At 37.8% G+C, this 16,010-nt stretch overlaps 1 protein-coding gene across 7 annotated transcripts in view; it reads right to left on the bottom strand.

Moving 5' to 3' along the window:
- Positions 1-16,010, bottom strand: part of SCAI (suppressor of cancer cell invasion) — a 121,229-nt gene that overhangs the window by 18,971 nt on the left and 86,248 nt on the right. For 3 of the 7 annotated variants that reach the window (XM_086325225.1, XM_086325226.1, XM_086325227.1), the window contains 4 exons: positions 15,818-15,896; positions 13,881-13,980; positions 11,766-11,847; positions 1,049-1,121 (listed from right to left, as the gene is read on the bottom strand). In XM_086325225.1, the coding sequence (XP_086181351.1) occupies positions 1,049-1,121; positions 11,766-11,847; positions 13,881-13,980; positions 15,818-15,896 (334 nt within the window). Of the gene's footprint in view, positions 1-94; positions 281-1,048; positions 1,122-11,500; positions 11,628-11,765; positions 11,848-13,880; positions 13,981-15,817; positions 15,897-16,010 lie in introns of all 7 variants that reach the window. The other 4 variants (XR_015136345.1, XR_015136344.1, XR_015136343.1 and 1 more) reach the window with 4 other exon arrangements.

Below are 16,010 nucleotides of genomic sequence, written 5' to 3'. Positions count from 1 at the left end.
TTTGAAGGTAAGTTCTATTCCTTAGTGATTTGTCTTCTAGATACATGAACTTAGTATGTCTACACGTTTTTCCCTGTTAAATAGCAGAACTTACCTTAAAACAACGGTGAAAAGTCTCCAGCTTCTCTCAGGCATTCAAATGCTGACCATCACCTCCTGTGTCAAACTATATCAGCAGACAGGACTTCTGGCTGGGAAGTAGCAGTAAAATGCCATCCCCCACAGAGAGACACCAGCACTGTTCACGGTTAGGAAGATAGTGAAACAGTGACAAGTACTGCTAAAACAGGAGTAAGGTTTGTTTAGTATTTTACCTAGCTTAGTGACTAGGCGTTAGAATCAGATTTTATGTGTTGCTTACTGAGGACAAATTATTTAAGACAAAAAAATTTTCATTTCTCAGCCACTTGAGAAACGGCAAAACACTGACCTGTCTCTCTGGCACATTGAGAAGAGGTTTTTTTAATGTTAAAAATACAGTGATGTAAAAATGTGAATAAAAGAAACCCTTTAAGTTGTGCCAGCTAGGTTATCCTAATCCTTGGGCATGGATTAAGAAGTGTCCTAGACCAGATTTCTCATGGTCTTAAAAGATACTTAAAATACACAGCCAGACATAGAAGAAACAGTACTATGTGGATGAAGACAAGCACACCCTCAAAAAAAATTTTTTTTTTCTGGCTTTAATTAACAATATCTTTTTTTTTTAATTTAATTTTATTTTTTAACTTTACAATATTATATTGGTTTTGCCATATATCAACATGAAGTTCCCCAACAGCAAGGGAACCAAAACCACTCTCTTCTCAAGGATGTTTTATCATTTCTTTTAGACCTATCTCAAGGCCTGACTGTAGCCCATTCAGGAAGTCTGATTGTTGGCAAGACTTCTGGGTTTATTTCAGACTGATACTTGCCACATTCAACACTATAAACCTACAACTGACCACTATAGATGGGGGAGACGAAGATCAGAACAGCATTATTCAAGATGAAGATATAAGTTGATTTGCGACCTATGGATATAACAGGGAATGAAAGAACATACCTTGTAAAGCTTTTGGGTAGGCTGTAGGAGAAAGCAAGCAGACTAGTGGCTGTCCAAATAAGTTTGTGAAATTCTGTAATATACAAGAGTTTAAAACTTTCATTAAAGATTTGACCAATGACAGTTACTCAGTAATTTTCCAAAGCATATCACTAGTGTATAGATCAGGTTCTTTTACTCTTAAGTAGATGCAGAAACATCAGTAACGGCTGAAGAGGCTGTTGTTCAAGTATAACTAATATGCATAATAGGCTTTCTTAAAATGGTGACATTTATTAAATGAACTATTGATTTTTAAAGTAAAGGCACACACATGGTTGTAGTGTTACAGGGAGAGGTCACATGGCTGTTTAAGAGGCCACTCCATTGAGCAGCACACCTAGGATTTACAAGGGTAGATTTGCCAAGATCTAGGATCTGGCTCCCAGCCTCACAGGCTATAAAACCTGACTTACAGGTATGGGAAGGCTGGATTCATCTCTTGCTGTGAATCATGATAATAGATTGTACAGAATGATGCATAAAACCAGAAGGTCAATGTGTTAATTTACGGTGAGAATTAAACTGACACTCACTACTGCTGCATGATTAATACTGTCCTTTCCATAACGGCAGAGCTACATGAGAAGTAGAATCATAAACTGTATGGTAAAACAACAAGAGAGAGAAAACTCCTAGGAGTAAACTTAAGTGAAAAAACACCAAAACAACTAAAAAATACTTTTGAATGATAAACATGAAGACTTGAACAAACAGAAAGACATACTATGTTCTTAGAGGGAAACCCATTCTAAAGATGTCATTATACTAATTTATTAAAATTTAAATCAACCTTAACAGAAATGGCCACAGATTTTTTTTCCCCCTGCAATTCAAAGAAATTATAAAGTGCATTTGGATAAGACACATTAGCCAGGAAAATTGTGAAAAAGAAGAGCAGGGGGACTTGCTTTCCGGTCCAGTGGTTAAGAATTCCTGAATAATGTGCTTCCATTGCTGGAGACACAAGATCAATCCCTGGCTGAGGAACTAAGATCCCACATGCAATGTGATGTGGCCAAAAAATAAATAAAAATAAAGCTGAATAGAGTAAAGAGGGGAAACTAGACTTACCAGTTATTAAAACATACTTTAAAGCCTCAGTAATTAAAAATATGTGCCTTGGCATAAAAGGAGGCAGAAAAACCAATGGAAGAAAATGAAGAGTTCAGAATTAGACCCCGAAATAGATGAGGCTTAAGGATATATGATACGGATGATGGTTGGGACTGGCAGGAAAAACTGACATCTATCTAGAAAACGCCATACTTCATACCAAAATCTAGGATGAATTCCTAATATAATCAATTTAAATGTAAAAAATTAAATAGCAACAGTGCTGAAAGAAAATATAAGAAAATAAGGGTAACTTCTCTAATGTAGAAGATCTTCCTGACGGTTGTAATTAAGATTGACAAACCCATTACAAAAACCAAAGGCTTGTGAACTGTAAAATACAGCATAAACTAAAGCAAAAGCAAGAAGCTGAACTGGGGAAAACATATGCAACTCACTTTACAAAGGATTAATCTCCTTAATATAGAAAGAGCTTTTCCAAATCCATAAGAAAAAGACCACTGTTTCAATAGAAAAATGGGTAAAAGGTAACAGGGAATACAGTACTGACTGATTTTCATATATGCAATCTCCTTGCATTTTTCAGATAAACTCTTCTGGCAGATTATTCTATTAGTAGGTGTATTTGCTGCTGTTCAGTTGCTCAAGGTCATATAAATGTCTTCTGGCCTGTTATAGAATGAATTGGGTATTTCTGACATTTTACACTGCTCTAGAATTGTATAGATTATAAAAGTTTAAAAGAGCTTATTGGTGAACTCAACTTTACAACTTTAAAATACTACATAGTACCTTTTCAAAGATCTCTTTTCTTCAAAAGATACTCATTGAACCTACAAACTAGATACTGTTGTAGGTGCTAGGGGTACTGCAGTAAGAAAAAACAAACCAAAACAAACAAAAAAACAGATTAAAAAAAAAATCCCGTCTTTCTGGAGCTGACATTTAGATGGGGGTGGAGGTGGCAGGTAGCAACCTGCAATGAACAAAATAAAGTTATATAATATTACAGAGGTTGACAAGTGCTACATATGCAAAGACAGCAGAGTACAGCTGGCAGTAAAGCAAAGATTCATAATCAGACTGCATTTCAATTCCAAATCAGCCATCTTGTGCCTTGGTTTTATCTGTAAAACAGGGTTAACAGAAATAACACATTGGGTTGCAAGGATTAAATGTATTAGATGTCCTTTTCATCATAGGGGACTGGAATGCCAAAAGTAGGAAGTCAAGAGATACCTGGAGTAACAGGCAAGCTTGGCCTTGGAATACAAAATGAAGCAAGGCAAAGGCTAACAGTTTTGCCAAGAGAACGCACTGGTCATAACAAACATCCTCTTCCAACAACACAAGAGACAACTCTACACATGGACATCACCAGATAGTCAACACTGAAGTCAGATTGATTATATTCTTTGTAGCCAAAGATTGAGAGGCTCTATACAGTCAGCAAAAACAAGACTGGGAGCTGACTGTAGCTCATATCATTAATTCCTTATTGTGAAGTCAAGTGGGCCTTAGTAAGCATCATTATGAACAAAGCTAGTGGAGATGACAGAATTCCCACTGAACTATTTCAAATACTAAAAGATGACGTTGTTAAAGTGTTGCACTCAATATGCCAGCAAGTATGGAAAACTTAGTAGTGGCCACAAGACTGAAAAAGGTCAGTTTTCATTCCAATCCCAAAGAAGGGCCATGCCAAAGAATGTTCACACTACCACACAATAGATTCATTTCACAGGCTAGCAAGGTCATGCTCAAATTTCTCCAAGTGAGACGTCAACAGTTCATGAACCAAGAACTTTCAGATTTAGAAAAGGCAGAGGAGCCAGAAATCAAATTGCCAACATCCACTGGATGACAGAAAAAGCAAGGGAATTCCAGAAAAACATATACTTCTGTTTCATTGACTACGCTAAAGCCTTTAACTGTGTTGACAAACTGGTGAAAATTCTAAAGAGACAGGAATACAAGATCACCTTATTTATCTCCTGAGAAGCAAAAGTTAAAACTGGACATGGAACAACTGACTCGTTCAAAATTGGGAAAGGAGTACATCAAGGCTGTATATTGTCATCCTGCTTATTTAACTTACATGCAGAGTACATCATGCGAAATGCCAGGCTGGGTGAAGCTCAAGCTGGAATCAAGATTGCTAGGAGAAATATCAATAACCTCAGATATGCAGATAACACCACCCTAATAGCAGAAAGCAAAGAGGGAACTAAAGAGTCTCTTGATGAAGGTGAAAGAGAAGAGTGAAAACGCTGGTTTAAAAATCAACCTTCAAAAAACAAAGATCATGGCATCCGGTCCCATCATTTCATGGCAAATAGATGGGGAAACAGTGGCAGACTTTATTTTCTTGGGCTCCAAATTCACTGCAGATGGTGACTGCAGCCATGAAATTAAAAGACCCTTGCTCCTTGGAAGAAAAGCTATGACGAACTAGACAATGTATTAAAAAGCAGAGACATCATTTTGCTGACAAAGGTCTATATAGTCAAAACTATGGTTTTTCCAGTAGTCATGTACAGATGTGAGAGTTGGACCATATAGAAGGATGAGCACCAAAGAATTAATGCTTTCGAACTGTGGTGTTGGGGAAGACTCTTGAGTGTCCCTTGGACTGCAAGGAGATCAAATCAGTCAATCCTAAAGGAAATCAACCCTGAATATTCACTGGAAGGACTGATGCTGAAGCTGAAGCTCGATACTTTGGCCACCTGATGCAAAGAACTGACTCATTAGAAAAGACCCTGATGCTGGGAAAAATTGAAGGCAGGAGGAGAAGGGGACAAGAAAGGATGAAATGGTTGGATGGCATCATTGACTCAATGGACATCAGTTTGAGCAACTCCAGAAGATGGTGAAGGACAGGGAAGCCTGGCGTGCTGTAGTTCAAAGAGCTACACAAAGAGCTGGTTACAAAGAGCTGGACACAACTGAGCAACTGAACAACAACAAAATTACAGAAAGCTCTATTAAGAGGCTTCAGTTGATTAAACACCTGGAAAACAAAAAGTGTTCTTTGGAAGAGGATTCACGGTTGAAGGAACAGAACACAAAGATTCTAAGCAGAAGACTGCCAGGTATGTCTGAGGAAGAGCAAGGTCTGTGTGGCTAAAGAGAACTGTGATAAGGAGACCACAAGAGAAGATAGAGATGCATTTGGGGGGTGGGGGAGAAGCATGAGAGCAGAAAGCATGAAGCCTATACCCTTAGTGAGATGAGGAGCCTTCAGAGCAGATAAGTGACATAATCTGATTTACAGGCACACCCTGTAGGGGAGCAAGGGCAGGAGGAGGAAGCCTAGTTATGAGGCTACTGCATTAATTCAGGGGAGAGACAATGGTGGCAGTGAAGGTAGTAAGATTCTGGGCATATTAGTTATAACCAAGAAAATATTCTGAAATGGATGGAGGTGTGAGGGAAGGAAAAGTTCATAATGAAACTAAAGATTTGAGCTAGGGCAACTATAAAAGGACAATAGTCATTAACTGATATGGGGAAGTTGGACACAGAAGAGGTCTAGAAACTGTCCTGGGCATGTTAGCTTTGCAATCTCTATTAGAGTCACCAATGAGAGATGTGGAGTACGTAGATTATATTCAAGTCTGGGGTTAACTGAGAAAGATTTGGGCTGGTGATATAAATGTGGAAATTGTCAGCACAGAGATAGTAATTAAAGTCATGAAACTATTAAGGGCATCTAGGGAGTCAGCTGTAGCTAGAAAAGAAGAACAAGGATGGAGCCCAGGAATACTCCAGTGATAGGTCAGGGAGATGAGGAAAAACCAGTAGAGGAGACTAAGAAAATAAGCTTGACACCAGGCCTTTAGGATTGATGCTGAAACTGAAGCTCCAATGCTTGGGCCACCTGATGCGAACAGCCAACTCTTTGGGAAAGTTCCTGATGCTGGGAAAGACTGAAGGCAAGAGATGGGGACAGCAGAGGATGAAATGGTTAGGTAACATCACTGACTCAATGGACATGAGTTTGAGCAAATTCCAGGAGACGGTGAACAACAGGGACGCCTGGTGCGCTGCAGTCCATAGGGTCGCAGAGAGTCAGACACAACTTAGCAACTAAAGAACAACAAGGCCTCCCCTGCCCTGAGGCAATTGAGCCACTTGAATTTAGACTTTAAAGGCCTTACAGAGAAGGGGACAGAAGTCAGAGCTCAAGGTCTGTCTAAAATGAGAGTCTAATAGAAAACCAGCCCTGCTAAACCGGAATCCCAAAGGGCTATACTTTTACTGTAGGTATGTATGTGAAAGTCGCTCAGTCGTGCCTGACTCTTTTTGACCCCATGGACTATACAGTCCATGGAATTCACTGTTAGGGTGAACAAAAACCAAATTTCACACTTTCCCTACCTGCCATGACCAAGCCTCAACAGATCACAAAGAAAATTTTCCTGGTGCTGAGCAGAATAGAGAAAGAGCCAGCAAAGGAATCAAACAGCCCTAAGGGTTTTAACTATAAGCCAGCCCTCTTGCATGTTTGCAGCCCAAATTTATACCACCTAGGTAATCCCAAACACATAGTCCCCAAGCTGTGCCTCTGTAGCAGAAGCACATGCAGATCCTCTCTAGATGAAAATATCATCATTCTAGGGTTCAGTGAATTTATCGCAGAGAATTTTAAGGATACAACTATAATCGAATCAAAGATAATCAAGCATACCGGGATACAGAAACAGCAATGGGCATCTTTGGGCAGCAAAAGCACATTTCAGGTGTAAGAATTACCAGATGGATAATAAATAATATGATAAATAGGCCTATTCAGTTTAAAGAAATAAAGAAGAAACTTGAAAACAGAAAATAGGGAACTATAAAAAGGGCAATAAATCACTTGAAAAAAGAACCAAACAAAACTTTCTGAAATGAAAAATACCACAACTAACAAAGAACTCAATAAATGAGTTTAATATCCAAGTTAGTCACAGCTGAAAAAAAAGGAATTTGTGAACTGAAAGCTAAATTGAAAGAAATCATCCAAGTTTCAGCCAGAGAAATGAAAAGATGGAAGAGAGGTCAAGAGACGTGGATGACACAGTGAGAATGATGTATGTAAAATTAGAGGTCCAGAAAGAGATGAGAGAGAAGCCAGAGTATGGCCAAGGTCTGAAGAGATAATGGCTGAGAATTTTCCAGCAGTAATGAAAAACTCTAACCTACAAATTTAAGAAGTCCAGCAACTCCAAATAGGTTAAATATAAAAGAAACAAAACCCAGGTAACCACACAACACAAATGAGGAGATGGTCTTTCAAAGTAGCAAGGAGGAAATGGAGTGAGTGAGGCTGACTGTCAGAAGAACCCTTACGTAATTTTGTGTGTACGCCTTCACAGACCACAGCAACGTACAGCCATCAGCCAAACACTTTAGGACAAAAACTGCTGAGATAAATATGACTGTTTTGACAAATGTATAAGTCATGTTCACTGGCAGGCATCCAGCTCTGTCATAAATAATTAAATACTCAAAGGATTTTCTTCTTCCAAAGGGAGGGAAAAAAAAGCAGAACTGAAAGAAATGTTGGACAAAATGATAGTTGTTTTTTTTAACCCCACTAGTACTACATCACTATAGATGAGGCCTAGACCCTGATGGAAATTTGAGAGTCAACATGTGGGACACACTTGTTCTGTTAAGAGATCTTAGCATTTCAATCCATCTCCTCTGAAACGAGACTCAGACTAGCATGAAAAGCACCTCTCTTTCCAAATGTAGAAACAGCCTGAGCACTGAAATGAGAAAGACTGCTGGAATCAATCAGGCGAGATATTTAAGCTCCATGGGCAGTTTCCTCAACTATAAAATAAGGATAATGGTGCCTATCTTCAAATAATCATTCAACATACATTTATTAAGAATTTTTAAAGTATGAGGCACTGGGTATATAAAGATACATGTATGCTGCTGCTGCTGCTGCTGCTGCTGCTAAGTCGCTTCAGTCATGTCCGACTCTGTGCAACCCCATAGACGGCAGCCCACCAGGCTCCCCCGTCCCTGGGATTCTCCAGGCAAGAACACTGAAGTGGGTTGCCATTTCCTTCTCCAATGCATGAAAGTGAAAAGTGAAAGTGAAGTTGCTCAGTTGTGTCTGACTCTTAGCGACCCCATGGACTGCAGCCAACCAGGCTCCTCGGTCCATGGGATTTTCCAGGCAAGAGTACTGGAGTGGGGTGCCATTGCCTTCTCTGAGATACATATATAAGCAGATATTAATATAAACTCACATAGACTTCAAGGAGAACAGAGCATAATGCTAATAGATCTTTACATTCTGGGCAGAACAGTTGAGTCTGCTCCAGTGAGTATGACCAGACCAGGAAGAAAGACCTCAAGATACTGACACCCGAAATGATTCAATGAAAAGGCCCAGCTAGACCAGCGGTCTCCAACCTTTTTGGCACCAGGGACTGATTTCGTGGAAGACCAGGGGTGCAGAGATACTTTCGGGATAATTCAAGAGCATTACATTTATTGTGAAATTTATTTCTCATTTTAATGCTGCTGATGATCTGACAGGAGGTACTGGTCCATGGCTCCTGAGCTAGATTGTCACACTGAGCAGCTCACTGTGACGACCCTGCCTTACAACCTCAGAGATTCCAACCATTTTGCTAGCTTCCATTCTTAAATCTGATTGGAAAAGCAAAAATTATGAGTCTCTAAAATGAAATATGAAGGAAAAGCACTAGAAGCAAATCATAATGGAGGAGAGAGATACCATGCAGAGAGAACTTTAAAAATGATCCTTGACATTCTCAAAGGAAAGACAGTGTATTTCAATCAGGATAAAAACCAATTATATATGTGCACGTATATATGTTTTACACACACCCGTCCATGTCTTCATGAAAGAAACATCCAGAAAACAAATGAAAAGCTCAATAAAAGGTTTAGAAGATAAAGGCGAAGGAATTTCCTAAAGAGCAAAAGACTGGAAGTTGGAAAATAAAAGGCAAAAAAAATCTGAGGACTAGACCAAAAGGTCCAATACTTGAATGACAGAAATTCTCAAAAGAAGAAAACAGAGGGGAGGAAATCACTGAAAAAACTCAAGAAAATGGGCAGAATTTCCAGACTGAAAGGACTCACGAAGTACATGCCAAGTACCATAGTTAAAAGTAAAGCCAGACCAGGGCACTCTGTTAAGTTGAAAACCCTAGTGACAAAGAGAAGAGCCTATATGTTTCCAGGGACTGAACAAAGGTTAGATGAAAGATCCAGAATTAGAATGCTTTGTACTTCTTAAGAAATACTAGGGAAAAAAAAAAAGAGAGAGAGAGAAATACTAGAAATATTGAAGATAGAAAGCAATGCAACAATGCTTCCCAAATTCTGAAGGGAAATAACTTCTGACACCAAAACCATCGTTCAGGTGTGAGGGTAAATCAAAGACATTTGCAGAAGTGTGAGACTTCGATTGTTTTATCTCATATTCATCCTTTCTCAGAAGGCTCGATTTTGCTAGAGATGCTGCACCAAAATGAAAAAACAAACCAAATGAGACAGTAATACAGTGTCCAAGAGGAAGATAGGGGATTCAGGAAACAGGGGATCCAATATAAAAGAGAGAGAAAGAATTCCCAGAATAATAATAAAAAGAGATTCTGGGATGAGAGCTATGTAGTATGTGTAGAGGGTACCGGTCCAGAGGCTCTGGGAGATAATTTGTTCCAGAGATAAAATGATGCATCTGAACAGCTGGAAAGATAAGACGACTGGTGAGGAGCTTGGGGTTGAATCTGTGATAGTTCAGGGGAAAAAAAACCCAATAAGGAGCAAAGATAATATTATTTGCTCCAGGCAAAGTAGAAAGTTGCACAGGAAAGAAAAACTTTACTGTGTGGCTTAGCTGTTAAAACCATTGTACAGGACTTTCCTGGCAGTCCATTGGTTAAGACTCTGATTTGCCCACTGTATATGGGCTCCCCATTTCATTTCTAATGATCAGTTTGTTCTCGATAATTTAAGTTTTTAGAGAAGTAATAGTGCATGTGCCATCAACACCAAACAAACACAAAAATCTTTCCATTATTCCACTGTTATCCTGGGGCTAAGGATATAGAAATCTAGAATCAAATCATGATATATAATTCCAATTATGCACAGTGGTGTTTTTTTTAACAATCAACATCCAATACTCATTCTACATCCAAACGACACTGGAAAGAACAGGTACATAACATAAATGATATTCTTGAGATTATAAAAGATGGTATCAAATAATGTCCAATTAAATTAAGTAGAAATTAACAGACTGCTAAAATACTTTAAATGCACATTAGATCATAGTAAGCAATTCACTTGATCTGGTGCATCAACATACTCTGTTACATTATTAAACTGAAGCAAATGACTCCTTTTCATTGACAAAGACACAGAACACTTTTTTGAACACATTTTGAAGACACAAAATGCTTGGACTCCTCTGGCTTGTATGTTTAATTGGGGTAGTGAATAAACCTTTTCCTTCAGCAACTTACCACTCTCTCAAAAAGATAAAAAATGACAACAGCACACACAGGATTTCAGAAAGTACATAGCTAATTTTCCTAAAAATCAAAAGCTGTAATGTTAAACTGGATGGAATGGGTAGCAGGAAACATACTGAACAATTTAGGGAGGATTGGATGCTCCTGGAATTCAGACTTTAAAAAGTGAAACTAAGCATGAAAATTCGATGGAAAACATAAGCATCGGGTCGGCTTTCTTGGCTAGCAGACATTTCTACTGCTCCTATGATATAAACCTATTAATGTTTGCTTCTCCATTTATTTATATGAATACCCACAAAAGAAATAACTTTAATTGGCATATCAGTGTTTCTAGCGTATTTCTGAGCATACTGACCACTAATGAAATATTCTAACTACATACAAAGGACTCCAAAAGCTCTTGTTTTCATTTTCCTGTAAAATATATAGTTTGAATTATAACATCCAACTTTAAAGGGTCTTGCTGCTGCCATTCTTTACACTACCACTGAAAACCTGTTTCAACAGCAAAATACAAAACAAGGAATTTTCACATTCGGTCCCTGCTACTTATTTCAGCATCCAGGGTCATCATTGTTCACTTACTGTCACAAATTAAAAAATAAATAAATAAATTAAGTGCATCTAAAACAATCTGTGTAGATATTCAGTGACTCTAACTACATAACATGGGATAGAAATTTCACTTAAACTATAGTAGCTCAGTGTGTAGAGGGGAAAAAGTATGAAAACTGGAAAAGAAAATTTGCCCATATACTTCCACCTCTAAAAAAGAAAATTATTCTGCATTATATAACAAAAATAAACCTCCCACCAGAGATCTTGGAAATCTTGCATATTTTTTTCCTGCAGGAGGATTTATTAGTTTCCACTGAGTGTCCATTCATGCGTTTTCTTCTTGTTTCTAGTCATAGCACCAGATCCTGACTAGCATGCACAACCTCAAAAGAAAAGAAAGACTAAATACAAATTGTGTAAAATTAAATAAAATAAAGCAAAATAAAAAGGCACATGTTCAGGCTGGTTACCTCGGGGTGGTGCCGTAGTGTCTAACGTGCGATGGAGTGCACGGAACTTACCTTGTAAGCAACACTGTTGGATGAATCGACAATGATGAACAGCGGCTTCCTTGTGAAGGGGTAGAGGTCTCCAGGATGGAGGCTGGGGAAACAACAACGACGGGAACAGTGAATGACTGTACAACTCTATCGGCCGAGCCTCAGAAATCTTATTCTTCAGTTTGGTCTACTCACATCTCTTTTTCATCACAGCACTGAGAGAAAAACAAAGGTTAATTAAGCAGAAGACCAAAAAAGTCTGTATCTATTGGGGTAGACAAGTGAGCAGTTTTATTTGGGGGAAAAAGAAAAAAAAAAAAAGACATAATAATTATTCAAGAATATTCAAGCTAGGGACTTCTCTGGTGGTCCAGTGGTTAAGAATCCGCCTTCCAATGCAGAGGACGTGGCTCTGACCCCTGGTCAAAGAACTAAGATCCCACATGCCACAGGTCAACTAAGTCCTTGTGCTAAACTGCTGAGCCTGCCTGCTAGAGCCCACGAGCCACAACCAGAGAGACGCCTACGTCTCACAATGAATGCTTCTGCTTGCTGCAAGAAGACCTGACACAGCCAGATGAATAATAAATAAGTATTTTTAGAAGAGAATATTCAAGCTAAAGAGAAGTCTATACATTTAAAGATGGATTAAACACACATGAAAATCTCAGAAGTCAGCATTTAGGGACTTATCTAATATTTTTAAAAGTTCCTCCTAAGAACAGGTGAAAGTGAAAGTGAAGTGGCTCAGTTGTGTCCTACTCTTTGCGACCCTATGGACTGTAGCCTATCAGGCTCCTCAGTCCATGGAATTTCTAGGCAAGAGGACTGGAGTGGGTTGCCATTTAACACAACCAGATTTCTATTTCAATGAGTCTTTCAAAATCCATATCCAATTTAAATATTTTTAATGTTTTAAGCCACGGGTCCCCAAACTCTGGGATCTAATGCCTAATGATCTGAGTTGGAGCTGATATTATAATAATAATAAAAATAAAGTGCACAATGCATGTAATACGCTTGAATCATCCAAAATCCATCTCCTCCACCCTGTGCCGTGGAAAAACTGTCTTCCACAAAACCTGTCCCTAGTGCTGAAAAGGTTTGGGACCGCTATTTTAAGCTATATCTCAATTTTGCAGACAGTAAGTGACGGCTCCCCCCTTACTATTGCCTACATTTCCCCTGAACATTTGCGTTGGAATCAGCTGGGGTGCTTGTTATAGATACAGATTCACTGGTCCACGGAAGAACTACTGGACCCAAAGTCCAGTAACATGCATTTGAGGGTCACTTCTTTAGATCACAATATCGGTGTGCATGCTCTTTCCCCGGGTTAGCGGACAATGCATGTATGTGTATAAATATTAATGTAAATGTAAATATACAAAATGATGTGTCAATGAGCAGTATCATCAAACCCCAATATATCTCAAATACAGGTTTTTCTAATATAAATCACTTACAAGTAAGGTCAACTATAGCACCAACACATGGCTTGGGGAATCTTTCACTATTACATGTATAATAATTGAAACATTTCCCTCTCTGCCCTTCCTTAGCCACTCTTTAATTTGAAGAGTTATGTTTTTATGTAAAGTGTTATTAGAAACACAGTTTCAAGCAAGTCCAGTTTCCTCTGTAATAAAATTGCTATCTCTCAGCTAGAGAAATCCTAGAGCCAAAAACAGCCCAAGCAGTGAATGTGTTGAGCAAACATTCATGGATGAAATTTACCTGAAATCATACAGCTAACTTCAGTTTTGCTGTATTATACCAGAACCTTATAAGGTTTATAACAGAATCTTATGTTAAAATGTTTATGTTGATATTAACATGGATCATGTCCTGAATTATTATTTATGTACATATTTATTGCCTCTTCCAACTTGAATGAATAGATATCCAGTGACTTAATGATGCCTGACATATAACAAATAGGCAATAAAAATTTTTTAAATATAAGCCAACAATTCTAAATGCCTAAGATAGTCAGAGCCTGAAATATTGCTGGAATCCAGATAAGTGTTATGAACAGTTGTCTGAGGGGACATTTCTAGTACTAGAAAACAGTCCCCACTTCACTTAAGATAGAACTTTAATTTTTATAATAGGGAAAGACACCTGAATACATACCAATGCATTTCCTTGTGGGACTGATTTCGTTTGTGGATGGCATCTCCATTTATAATATCTCGGTTACTATTAGTAAGTACCCCTCCAAAATCATAAGGACCTATAAAAATAGAAGGGAAGAATCCTAGACTTCAGTTGGAAAGTAACACTAATATGATGTTCAAATACAAAGGTACCGGGTGAATCTCTCACTGATACAAGTGGAAGATAATTTTAAAATTTTTTATTAATTTAAAATTTAACACTTCAATTTAACACAGAATTTAAATATTTCAGCATGTTGCCTGTTTCAGCATTTTAAAAGATCATTATCATTAGTTCTTCAGATAATAATGAGAAACAAAACAAAAATCTACTGTATCCCATTATTCTGGTTTTTTTTTTTTTTTTAGCAAGGAATAGGATTTATTAGAGAGAAGGAAAGTACAAAGCTCTCAGCATAGACACTGAGAGCAGGGCTATTCTGGGTTAAAAAAAAAAAAAGCAATGGAGATCTGGGATGTTCAAAATGATCTTTTCATTACAAGCAAAATTAAAATCTCAAGTTCAACAAATAAAATTACTTAGATAAAAGAGTTGCAGAATGAAGTCCTAATGATTTTTTAAAATATAATTTTAGGGCTTCCTTGGTGGCTCAGACAGTAAAGACTGCTTGCAATGTGGGAGACCAAGGTTCAATGATTTCTTAAATTTAATTTTAAGTGAGTCACTAATTGTAAAATGTAGGGGAATCTTTGAGTACGACTTGAAAATTCTCATTGACAAAAACTTCATGTAAAAAAAGAACTGTCAAATATCAGTGTAGGGGGAAAATTCATTATCATTACTATTTTATCAACCACTGTAATTCCAGTTCAGGAATTAGCCTTTTCCCACTGGTGCTATCAGTTAGTTAAACTCTTGTGTAAATGGAACAGCAAGTATGAGATGTGAGAAAAAATCTCTCTCAAAGGCCCATTCAGTTAGTACCTACTGTACTTTGAAAAAAGCAAAACAAGAGATATCAACGTGATAGGTGGGGGTGCATAATATTTGATTTAATGCCATGTTATAAGACATGGAAATAATTATTTACAAATAAAATCATTAACTTCATTACCAAAAAACTAGTTCATGATTTTGCAACACTTTTAATATTAATGTTATGCTTTACCCCTTAAAAAACTACTGCAGTGAAAATACTGAGATTTATTTTGTTTTGTTTTCATTTTAACACTTTAAGAGGATCTGTAGGTCATGCAAGGAAGATGGCAGGGACATGCATTGTATAAAGGAATGCAAATTTCAACAAACAAATGAGGAGGAAAATGCTAAGGATGTTAAGAAAAAAATTTCTGTCCAGATAAGGATTTAACTGCCTTGTTTACTTCCAAGTTACTCATCAATTTCGACCAATTTCATATATTCTAAACTCATATGTTCTGGACCATTTCACGGTTTTATTCTGAAATAGCATCCCAATATTCTACAGATTAAATTGGTAAGACCAAAGAAAGGACACAAAACAAAATCATGTCAAGGACTTGAACTTTCACAGGTACAAAAGTGCACTGATTTCTACAAGACTGTCAGCCACAGTGAAGCCTCTGACCAGATTCTCTAACGCACAAAAGGCTCAGAAAAATTCAATGATGTGAAGCAGTAATTGGTTAGTCCCTGTATAATATAAATATATATATGTTTGCTTTTAGCAAATTTGTTAGCGACGTATGTATGCAACATGTGAATTTACTGATGATTTTTTTAACTTCATGTATAAGACTTCAGCAAATAAAATAGGTATCTACAAGACTGCCAATTCAGCAAATAGACCAAGTTTCAAATTCAGGAGCCTCTCTAGAAAGCGTGAGACGGTTCGTGGGCTACGGGCCATCGCCTTGTAGAAAATAAAGAGAATTCAAGCCCTGCTCACAACAGGGAGCATTCCTTTATTGTACCTTCACTATCAGAACGACCTGTGGGGAAAACGCCAGTGGCTGACAGGTAAATCAGAAGCACGCTATTGGCAGGCAGCTCCTGAAATGAAAGAAAATCACACATACAAAACGACAAACAGAAAACAACAGTTTCATTGAAAGTTCGTGACATTTTAAAGTTGTGAGGAGGGCTTCCCTGGAGGCTCACAGGTAA

This window comes from Bos grunniens, chromosome 11 (genome assembly GCF_055505025.1).
Source record: "Bos grunniens cultivar Pamir isolate PY7600 chromosome 11, Bosgru_T2T1.0, whole genome shotgun sequence".
In the NCBI taxonomy this organism is placed as follows: domain Eukaryota; kingdom Metazoa; phylum Chordata; class Mammalia; order Artiodactyla; family Bovidae; genus Bos; species Bos grunniens.
Note: the sequence above shows the minus strand (reverse complement) of the source record. Positions and strands in the feature narration are given on the sequence as shown.